This window comes from Calliphora vicina, chromosome 3 (genome assembly GCF_958450345.1).
Source record: "Calliphora vicina chromosome 3, idCalVici1.1, whole genome shotgun sequence".
In the NCBI taxonomy this organism is placed as follows: domain Eukaryota; kingdom Metazoa; phylum Arthropoda; class Insecta; order Diptera; family Calliphoridae; genus Calliphora; species Calliphora vicina.
The window spans coordinates 60,689,129-60,701,793 of NC_088782.1; the positions used below are offsets into that span (position 1 = coordinate 60,689,129).

At 28.8% G+C, this 12,665-nt stretch overlaps 1 protein-coding gene across 1 annotated transcript in view; it reads left to right on the forward strand.

The window, feature by feature from the left end:
- tfc (triforce) overlaps positions 1–12,665 on the forward strand; it is a 136,565-nt gene that overhangs the window by 103,574 nt on the left and 20,326 nt on the right. Inside the window, exon 3 of the mRNA XM_065505177.1 lies at positions 1,376–1,476. Coding sequence (XP_065361249.1) covers positions 1,376–1,476 — 101 coding nt within the window. The remainder of the gene's footprint in view (positions 1–1,375; positions 1,477–12,665) is intronic.

Below are 12,665 nucleotides of genomic sequence, written 5' to 3' on the forward strand. Positions count from 1 at the left end.
CTTAAATCGTGAAGGTCAAAGGTCAATTTTTTCAATATTTGGAATTTCTCATGGAAAGATAGCGAAATATTATATATTTTTGGGCCGATTTTGATGAAACTTAAGAAAAATATAAAATGAAGTCTAGTATTCACAATAACAGTACAAAAATGGAAATTAACCCTTAATAGCACTTGGGGTCAAAATTAATGTGTTTTTCGTGATTTTAAAAGTTGAGGGTCATTTGGACCCCAAGTGCTATTAAGGGTTAATTTCCATTTTTGTACTGTTATTGTGAATACCAGACTTCATTTTATATTTTTCTTAAGTTTCATCAAAATCGGCACAAAAATATATAATATTTCGCTATCTTTCCATGAGATATTCCAAATATTGAAAAAATTGACCTTTGACCTTCACGATTTAAGGGTTAAAGTTTTCCGATTTTAGTAAAACTTTCAGACTATATTTAAAATTACCTGGACTATATTATTCTGAATAGCTTTTACTCAAAAATCATTACAGTAATGAAATTCTGGTCATTCCCCAAAATATGGCCAAAAAATTAGTTTTTCTCGAAAATCGCAAAATTTATATCGCAGGTATGGAAAAACTATAGGAGGTATTGACATACTTTTTTCACATTTTTATTTCCTATTATGTTGTCAATAAATCCCCATGTGATGATCAAAAAATTCTGAAATTTGTTTAACAAAATTTTTAAAAATTTGAAATTGGAGTTTTGAAACTGCCGTTAAAAAAATTTAATTTTTTTGGTCATACCTGCGAATAGGTTAACGGTATCCTACGAGGACAAAAACTCATATACAAGTAAATATGGATATATTTTAAGTAAAAATAAGCTTTTATTTTAATATTTCTCAAAATATGTTAATTTTGTTCATAAATTTCTTGTTCTAGTGGCCTGAGACACGTTAATGGCCTGGCGATTTTTTAATAACTTTAACATTTTTTCACCAATTTTTGTCTTTTATATCTTATTATAACGACAATTACGTACACATTTCGATTCTTTTAAATTAAATTGTAAAAGTCATTATTTAATGGCAAAATTTTTACAAAAACTGAAAAAATTGCATATTTTCCCCTTGTAAATGCACCTCAAAACTTCAGCGTCGTTGCGCCACCAGTTAACGTTATCCTATCATCCTAATATTTTACACAACGTGTTTCTACAATACATAGAACAATTCTAGAGGGGGGGACGGCCTGTACCTAGAAAGTTTTTTTCGTCCATACAATCTTGGAGCACTCTAATCTACATAAACACCTATTAAAGAAACTGCCTTCATTTAAAATCAATAACATTATTTAAATATTTTATTAAATATTCATTTCAGTTAATTTAATTTTGTATTTCTTCTTTAATTTACAGACTGTCCAAATTGTGTAGATGATGTGCAGTACATGAACAAGTGGACAATGCCGCTCTTAAAGCTGGGCGAAAAACGTTACTATCTTGGTATCTTCTTCAAGGTAAGCAACATTCCACAAAAATACAAGATGTTTTACATTAATTGATACGAGTATTCCCAAACACACACCCTCCCAACTTTATTTGTACTAAAAAAAATATCTAGAGAACCAAATTTAATAAATTTTAAAACGCCATTATTACCAAGCAATAACACTTGTTGGTTGGTATCTCTCTGACAGCAAGTATTGCAGATAGAATCCACTTTAAATAAATGAACTTTAAAGATGCAATTTTCAGTTTGTGGGAATTGAATAATTTTATAAATTTAACTTAACAACACAAGACGGCTGCATACAAGTCTGTATTTTGTTTGTGCAGAAAAATTTGAAAACAAGAAAAATATTTTAACATAAATTTAAATGATTGAAAGCACAAACAAAACTTTATTTAAATTTATTTAGAATTCCAAATAGAAACAAAAGGCATGACAAGTATTTAGTTAGAATATTCAGTCGTGTTCAATATTTATTTGTTACTTGTCTTATCATATTGAAATTAATGCAAAAAAAATGCCAACAAAACTAGATTTTTTTCCATTTTATCTGATAAATATACATAATAAAAATAAATAATAAAATAACATTTTTTAAACTTGTTGAATTTTTATCATTCATTGGCCGACTGGCTGCAGCATTAGACGATCTAAATCTAAGTTCATGGTCACATTTTAAACCCGTTGTATCTCGTTTTGTGGTAAAAATTTTCTCGCTGGTTTTTTTCTCTTCCATACAATATTTTCTGGTTTCTGATCATATTGTTAGTCATTTGTTTAATCAGAATTGTTGGTAGTGGTGTTGACGTATTTGTTCTTCTGGTTTTGTTTTTTTTTTTTGGAAAAATGTTAACATTTTTTAACATACAGTTAAAAACATAAAAGAGAAAAATAAAAACAAAAAATTCAAATTAAAATGTTATTGTCCACTGACAACTTATATTATCTTTGAAATAAAGGCGTTGTTTCTTTTAGTTGTTGGTGACGTTCGCATATTTTGTAGCCAGTCTACACTTGCTGTGATTTAACATGTTTTGCTGTTTGAAAATATTTTTACGTTTTTAAAAAAAAAATAGGTTGGTTAAGTTTTATTTAAAAAAATTAATAACGTTTTATTCTCATTGTTTTAAATTTAATAAAAAAAATTCATTTAAGTAGTTCGTTGGTCTGTATATAGCTTTGTTTAAGTTCAGGCGCAAGTCTTTATATAGTCCAGTTTAAGCTTCAGTTATAGGTCTTAATATAGTCCAGTTTAAGCTTCAATTGTAAGACTTTCTATAGTTAAGTTTAAGCTTCAATCGCAAGTCTTTATATTGTCTAGTATAGTCTAGCTAATGCTTCAATAACAGGTATTTTTATTGATTGGTTTAATCAACAATATTAGGTCATTATATACTCAAGTTTAAGCTTCAATTGTGGGGGTTTATATATTCCAATTTAGGCTTCAATCATAGGTCTTTTTATATTGTGGTTAAGTCTTCAATCATCTTGGAGATAAGCCAATAGGCTTCGCGACCAATCAATTTCAAAATTAATAACAAATAAAGAATGAATGAAAAGAAATATCGTCCAGTTTAAGCATCAATCGTTGATCTTTATAAAGTCTAGTTTAAACTTGAATCGTAGATCTTTAAATAGTCCAGTTTTAGCATTAATCGTAGATCTTTAAATAGTCCAGTTCTCCAATTGCAGTTTAGTTAAAACTTTAATCATAGATATTTATATAGTCCAGTTTAAACATCAATTGTTGATCTATATAAAGTCTAGTTTAAGCATCAGTTATAGTTTAGTTTAAACATCAATCGTTGATCTTTATAAAGCCTAGTTTAAGCTTCAGTTATGGTTTAAACATCAACTGTAGATCTATATAAAGTCTAGGTTAAGCTTTAGTTATAGTTTAGTTTAAACATCAATCGTAGATCTATATAAAGCCTAGTTTAAGCTTCAGTTATAGTTTAAACATCAACCGTTGATCTATATAAAGACTAGTTTAAGCTTCAGTTATAGTTTAGTTTAAACATTAATCGTAGATCTATAAAAGGTTTAGTTTAAGCTTCAGTTATAGTTTAGTTTAAACATTAATCGTAGATCTAAAAAGTTTAAACATCAATCGTTGATCTATATAAATTCTAGTTTAAGCTTCAGTTATAGTTTAAACATCAATCGTAGATCTATATAAAGTTTAGTTTAAGCTTCAGTTATAGTTTAGTTTAAACATAAATCGTTGATCTATATAATGTCTAGTTAAAGGTTCAGTTATAGTCCAGTTTAATCATCAATATAAAGTCTAGTTTAAGCTTCAATTATAGTTTATTTTAAACATCAACAGAATATCTATATAAAGTCTAGTTTAAGCTACAGTTTATTTCAAACATGAATAGAAGATCTATATAAAGTTTAGTTTAAGCTTCGTATCGTAGATATTTATATAGTCCGGTTTAAACATTATTCGTAGATCTATATAAAGTCTAATTTAAGCTTCAGTTACAGCTCAGTTTAAACATCAATCGTTGATCTATATAAAGTCTAGTTTAAGCTTCAGTTATAGATCTTCTTATAATTCAGTTTAAGTTTTAATTGAAGGACGTTTAAAAAGTCCAGTTTAAACATTATTCGTCTTTATAAAGTCTAGTTTAAATTTTAACCCTAAATCTCTATAGAGTCCAGTTTAAGCTTCAATAACAGATCTTTTTAAATCATAGTTTAAGTTTCAATAGCAGGTATTTATAGAACCTAGTTTAAGCTTCAACCGCAAGTCTTCTTTTATTACAAAAACATTTCTGCACCCCATAATTACAACCACCCTAATAAACGACGTTGCTATAACATGCATGTTTAGATATCTCACATTTTTATCATTTTTATATTTCCAAAACAACTAGTATTCGAGTAAAAAGCGGTTTATTGGTATCATTGGCCATAATTTATTGGCGGTTTGTTTGGTTTGGTGTTATTTTAAAAATAAAATAAAATAATACCAGCAGATAATACCTGAAACTAAACTTTTATTTGAAACTAAAATCACAAAAAGCAAAATAGTGTTAAGCCAGTTTGAACTTGTTTGCATTTCATTGTATTCAAAACGAAATTTGTAAAAGAGCCAAAATAAAACGAAAAAAACCCCCCACAAAAAAAATGTTTTTTAATCTATTTAATTGAATGAATTAGTTTTTAACACCTCTTACTAGTATTGGCACAAACACCCTACACTACTGTATTGTTTATGCAGTACAAGGTGTTTTAAAATTCAAATGTAACGAATTCGGGTCATAAAATCAATAATAAAAAATGGTTTATTGTTAAATATTTTGTTAATTTAACACACGCTATGCTTTGATACTGTTAGGGTTTTGCTTATTAAAGTAGGATTTAATGTAATTTTTAATTATCTGAGTGAAACTAATTTTACTTAAATTGAAAAAATTCAATTAAAAAGATACAAATTTTATTATTTTTAATAAAAAATCTGCATGATATCGCAGATTTTTTTAGCATTTATTTTTTAAAAAAAAATAAAAAAAAAAGAAATTAGTCACTGGTCGTAGTGATGTTTTTAGGTTGCTTCACTTTTTTCTCCAAAGACTCACGGGAAATAAATTAAATTAATTGTTTATTGATGATCTAAAGAACCTGGAGGATTGAAGCGTGAAGCCATAACTGAACTTTATAGAGTCCTGCTATTGAAGATTTTACAAAGAGCTACTACTGTCTTTACTGGTCTTTATAAAGTCGTATGATTGAAGACTTACTAGACTCTATAGATAGCTTCGATTAAAATCTTAATTGGACTTTAAAGTAAGTAAGCTATGATTGAACTGAATTTCGTAGAGACCTACAATTGGAGCATTAACTGGAGTTTATGTAGACCTACGATTGAAGTCTTACTGGACTTTATAGACACTTACGATTGAAGACTTAACTGGACTTAGTGGACATCATTGATTGAAGTCTTAACTTGAGTTGCTCATTAGTTGAACTTTGTAGAGACTACCGATTGAAGCTTAAACTGGACTTTATAGACCCCTATTATTGAAGATTTAATTGAGGTTTAATTTGAACTTTATAGAGACCTACGATTGAAACCTTAACTGAGCTTTTGTAGAACTGACATTTAAAGCTTCAACTGTATTTTATTGAGCTCTACGATTGACATCTCAACTGCACTTTATAGAGACCTACTATTGAAGCATTTACTGGACATATAAAGATCCGCGATTAAAACTTAAACTAAACTTACAGTTAGAGCTTAAACTAGATTAAATAAAGACGTAGGATTAAAGCTAAATTTGAACTTTAAAAAGATTCGCGATTAAAACTTAAACCAGTCTTACGGTTAGAACTAAAACTAGACTTTATAAAGACGTAGGATTAAAGCTAAACTTGGAATATATAAAGACCTACGGTTAGAGCTTAAACTAGACTAAATAAAGACGTATGATTAAAGCTAAACTTGAACTATATAAAGACCTACGGTTAGAGTTTAAACTAGACTATATAAAGACGTAGGATTAAAGCTAAGTTTGAACTATACAAAGACCTACGTTTACAGTTTAAATTAGACTAACTAAAGACGTAGGGTTAAAGCTAAACTTCGACTTTATAGACTTACGGTTAGAGTTTAAACTCGTAGATCTATATAAAGTCTAGTTTAAGCTTCAGTTATAGTTTAGTTTTAACAATAATCGTAGATCTATATAAGGATTAATTTCAACATTAATCATAGATCTATATAAGGATTAGTTTAGCTTGAGTTATAGTTTAGTTTAAACATTAATCGTAGATCCTTAGAAAGTCTAGTTTAAGCTTCAGTTATAGTTTTGTTTAAACATTAATCGAAGATCTATATAGTTTAAGCTTCAGTTATAGTTTAGTTAAAAAATTAATCATAGATCTATATAAGGATTAGTTTGAGCTTCAGTTATAGTTTAGTTTAGACATTAATCGTAGATCTATATAAGGATTAGTTTAAGCTTCAGTTATAGTTTAGTTTAAACATCAATCGTAGATCTATAAGGATTAGTTAACACCTCAATTGTAGATCTTCTTATAGTCCAGTTTAAGCTTCAATTGTAGGTGTTTCTATAGTTAATTTTAAGCTTCAGTTATAGTTTAGTTTAAACATTCAGTTATAGTTTAATTTATACATTAGTCGTAGGTCTATATAAGGATTAGTTTACGTATCAATTGTCTTCTTATAGTCCAGTTTAAGCTTCAATTGTAGGTGTTTCTATAGTTAATTTTAAGCATTAGTTACAGTTTAGTTTAAACATTAATCGTAGATCTATATAAGGATTAGTTTACGCCTGAATTGTACGTCTTCTAATTTTAATCGTAGACGATTTTAAGCTTCCATAGTAGGACATTCTTTTATTCAGTTTAAGTTTCAGGTTTATATAGTCTGAAACTGAAGCTTGGATTATAGTTTAAACTAGGACATATAAAGACTTAAGATTGCAGCTTAAACTAGTGTTCATATATAAAATTTGCTTTTAATGCAGCGCATCTAATATTCGATCCAACTAAATTATTAGTTTACCTGTTTTTATAACAATCAGTTGAAACACACGTTGTATACTGGTATTGTATTGTAAATAGTATTTGTTGTTTTGTTACCATTACCTTGATATTGAATTATTAAATACCATTAAATAAATACTATTCATATTTGCTGTTATTGTTGTTGCAGTTGTTGTTATAATTTATAAATGTAAATATATTTTTCTGCATAATTACTAGTTTACGTTTTTACTCGTTGTTGTTGCCATTTTAACATTTGGCTTTTAGCGTTTTGAAGTAAACTGCATAATAAATTACAATTTTGAACTATTAATAAGCAAATAATATTTTAAACAAACATATTAAAGATTTAATTTGAAAATCAGAGACGAAAGTAATTTATATTTAAAGGTCAAATAGGTTTAGGAAAATACGTTTAACTTAAAGTACAGTTAAATAGAGGGTGTATATTAAATATAACAGGAAATAATTAAAGCTAACAAATTTCCCATTTCTATACTTTTTCTGTAATTATTTTCTCCACTCTTTGAATTTCACTAAATGGCTGTTTAAACTAAAAACATATCAACTGTCAGTTTTAGTGTTTAAATACATTTCACCTTAGTTAATTCGATTTTAAATATTTATAGAATTAAAGCGAATTACACACTCCCATACAAACACACAAATTTCAAAGGAATAATATGTTAGAATTAAATGAGCAAGAGTTAATGAATGAAAACTGCCAGACCAGATGTGTTTTTGTTTCCAACACAATATTTCTATTATAAAGGAGCAGATGAATAGAGATACATAGATATTCGTTTAGTTTAAGCAAGAAATTGACAAGAGACTGCTTAGGCGTCAGCTAGGGGAGAACATCATCAGCAAATATATATATGAAATTTTCACTTGAATAAATATTTTGATATGAACGCTTTTAAATGGAAACTAAAATGTAGGAAAATTAATAGAAATAAACCTCACATACCTCTTTATACATATAGAAAAGAAAACCACATGAATTAAATGAAAAGGTGTTTATGACTACAAGTTTTTGTTAGTGTTTTAATACAAAATTTTCTCTCAAATATCACATTAAAGATAACGAAGGTTGACAGAATATTTAATTGAGATGTTCTTACTACCGGAGTAAGATTGACAGAGCAATATATTTGAAATATTTCCAGTTAAAAGACAAATGAAATGTCATGATTTACATATGTTTTATAAAAGACTATAACAAAGAAATGTAAACTTTTGAGAAGCAATTTAAATTATTTAATTATGACTTGTTGTTGGTATATCTTTATGGCATTTGAGAATATATTGTTGGTTCCCTACAGATATAGCACCTATGGCTGGAGGATCAATTATATAAATTTGTGACTCTTTCCCCCATTTTCTCAATCTCTGGTTATTTTTTATCGTGACGATAAACTGACAGTTCTCATACAAAAAAAATGTTAATTGGAGGTTTATCGTTACGAAAAACGATAACCAGATATTGAGAAAATGGGGGTTTAAATGTTAATTTCAATAAAGAAACTACAAATATGTCTTGTTGAAGATTTCACCTTGTATTCTGCCGAGAATAAAATTTCGTCGAGCACTCTGGCACCATATAAATACATTCATACATCTGTAAAGGTAGCTTCTGATGTACTTCCTATACTAAACATATAACAGTTCTTTGATTCTTGTAATGACAAACTGAGTAGACAAATTGGCGAATTCATCGCCACTTCCTTTCCATTCAGGTGTAGAAATATATCTAGTGCATCCTAGGAGTTTAAATAGCACATTATCTCCTCCTTTGTATCATTCCCATACATTTTAACCTCATACAGAATATTTGGACGAACAATTGCAAAGAAGATCCGATATACGATCTTTGAAGCCAATTTCGAACTCTCTTGCAAGAGTAAAGAGCGACTTTGCTACTTCCTCGCCTCTATGACATTTATTGATTTTAGTACTGTTTAAAGGCAGTTATCTTGTACTTCCTTTCTTGTTTTCTGGAATTTACGACAAGTAGATATGAATACAGATTAGATAATATTAAAGAGGTCTTAAGATCCACTACCTAAAGGATATTTTGACGAATGATATTCAAAATCCTCTGTGGTGAGAGATTAAAAATATCCATTGGTGGTAATATGCAAACTTCCAAGAAATTTAGTTTTACATCACCCAAGTGGGGACAGTCACAGTGTACATGCTCCGAGGTTTTATCTTGCAGCCTACATAATCTACACAGTTCCATGTCCCATAAATATTCTAAGATCGCCTTTATCGATCGATAAAGGATTCCGAAATTTACTCATAGATAGCGTGATAAGTTGCCTTTCCTGTCTGAATGCACATATAGCTCCCCAGTGGCGAGGAAACTCCGACTCAAACCTGGAGCTGGTATATTCTCAGATATATGCATTGGGGATCCCAAGGAACGATGGCGATCCCACCAAAAACAATTGATAAGGCCATGAGAAAAGCAGGGCTAACTTTCATTGCAAGAATACTTATATCCCTTAAGCACTCTCTAGCTTTAATAAAGATGATGTTAATATGAAAATAAGGCGAAATAATATGTTCTAAAAAAGGACATTTGGTAGGCACAAACTGTCCTGATGGCAGGACATATAAATATTACAATCGACGGTGTTGTCAGGAACAATCGCAAGCTATTTAACCTCCCCAGAGAACTCTATGATATTTTCGGTCCATTTAATTGTCAGCTGTCCTTTCCGATATTATTGCGTAGTCAAACCCGGTCGCAAACACATATAAATACAAAAATCCAAGTCACCAAGTTTTCTTTTTTTTATCTTCTAATTAACTAAACTAATGATGATCAAAGTATTATTAGGAGAGAATAGCAATGACCTTTAATCCGCAGTTCTCAGGCGGTAATTATTATTGCCAAGACGGCTGCACAGTGGTTTAGAAACATTTTATATTGGAAATAATTCGGTAGCTCAGAGCTGAGGTGTTTCTGAGTTGATTTGTTTTTACATGGGTTCATTGTTAGAATGGGGTCGGAAATTGTTTTAAGAATCAGTTATATTTCTTTGATAAAATTGTAAATAAAATAAAGACAAGTTTAATACAGTTATATGGTCCAAATAGAAAGTTACACCCATCCAAATTCGGAACATATACAAAATTCCTTTTTTTTAGTTTTTTTTTTAAAGGTCTGCAAGTATTTCCTTTATAAATCAAATTCTTCCGTCTCATATACATTTTGTATACACAGAAAAAACTATTTCTTAAACCGTTTCAATTCAAATATTTGTCACATATTGAACTGGTTTCAATTATTTCATAATTGAATCAAGTATTCATGTGCTCAAAAACAAAATTTCCTGATATTTTCTATTGAATTTTGTGTTTTGAATTTGATAATTTTGACAATTGAATATACAATTTTCGTTATTGGTTGAATTTTAAATACAAAAATTATTGAATAGATAATTTTCGTAATTGAAAACACAAAAAATAACAAAAATGCGTTTTCAATTACGAAAATTATCTATTCAATAATTTTTGTATTTAAAATTCATTAGATATCCATATTGTCGCTATTAATGTCTTAGTAATCCAGATATAATTCAAAAATAGGTAAAAAATCGAGGTTGTCTTGGTTTTTTCCTCATATATCAGCCATTTGTGGACCGATTTTGCTGATTTGAAATAGCAAAATTCTCGAAAGCATGTCTGACAGAATTATTGAAGATTTGGATCCCGAAGATATCTGGGGTCTTCAGAAAATTGCTTTCAACAGACAAACAGACGGACATGGCTTAATCGACTCCGCTATCTATAAGGATCCAGAATATATAACTTTATAGGGTCGGAAATGAAAAATTACAAACGGAATGACAAACTTATGTATATATACCCTTCTCACGAAGGTGAAGGGTATAAAAATCACTACATCATGAAATGTTTAATTTTTAAAATTGATGGGAAACTGTTTTTCTTTAAAATATTTATCCTCAAGTTTCAAAGTTGTCAATAATACCAAATATTTATATATGTATATATATTAGTGTGTTCCAAAAAAAAGATTTTTTCTTATTTTCATGGGTACTCAAGCATAATGTAAAAGCTTATATTCGATTTTTCGGAAGAGGTTTAAATCCAGTTTTTGTCAAAAATCTGGCTTATCGAACTTTTTTTTTAGTTTTCTTCATAACTTTGTCAAGACTCAAGATATTCATTACTTTTGAGGACACAGTTAACCTCGCGGTAACCTAGATGTCGAAAAGACAACCCCTACTCCGTGAACGGCAGCCTTGCTGCCAGATATATACAGTGACGGACAATACAATAGAATCACTACATATGAATTCGATTGAAGCGGTAAAACTATAAAATTTGATTTCAAAATTTAAAATATGTTCATTATATATTAATGCTCGTAACGTAAACAATAAATAGAAAAAAATAAAATAAAAAAATAACACATTCTTATGTTAAAAACGATGTCAAATCTAAAAGACTAAATAAAAATGCGACATTCAAATAGAATCAATCAGTCTTAAAATGATTAAAAATAAAAAATCATCATAAGAATTCGTTGTTTTCTTAATATTTTGTTGCATATCAATTATTTCTAATAACAGCATCAAATCTTTTGGGGATTGAATTTAACAAACTTTCGCATGTAGATCGGGAAATTTCATACCATATTTCCTGAATTTTCTTCCAAAGTTCTTCTTTGTTTTTCAATTTTTCAGGTCCGAGTTTGTCTTTTACTATTTTCCATAGGATTTAAGTCTGGTTATTGAGACGGCCATTCCATAACATACATTTTGTTATATAAAAATCATTTTTTGGCAAGACCTGTCGTGTGCTTTGGGTCATTATATATCTGGAAGAGCCATTTTAAGGGCATATTTCATTCTGCATGTGGCTTTATAACATTCTCCAAAATATTTACATACAAGTGCTTATCCATATTTTCTTTAATCCAATAAACTGGACCAACGCAATACCAAGAAAAGCATCCCCATATAATAATATTTCCCCAACCATGTTTAAACGTTTTTGGTTTTTGCCATTTTTTGGACGTCTAACCCATCTCTTATCATCACTACCAATTAAATTAATGGTCGTTTCGTCCGTACACAACACATTTTGTCACTTTTATATATTTTCTGGCCAACACCAATCCTTATGATTGCTCCTGGTTTTAAATGAAATATTGGTAGTGATTCTATTGTAATGTCCGTCACTGTATATCCTGATATTCGAAAATTTCCGCCTGAAGAGCAGTGCTGAAATTATATAGCCTGAAGTAGGATTTTATCCTATTTGTATTACAGCATAATACAAATGACATTTTTAAACAGAAAATACTAAATCCAACGAAGAATGCTGACGAAGATCGTAGCGTTCCAGATTATACATATTATTCTGCTAGTCTAATATTACTTTTTCAAAGTATTCTTTAAAAATATCAAATATGTATTTAAAAATAACTAATTCCTGACCTTTTATATTATATTTAAATAATATTTAAATCACACTTTTACCTCTCAATGCAAGACAATAAATTAAATGCGACCCAGTTTGTTAAAATTTAACACTTTTTAACAAATTGTTTTTATTATTATTTAAAACATTTGCCCTATAAATTTACTTTTTTTTCATTTATATGTAAATTTCAAATTCTCATATAAATTATAAGGCGTT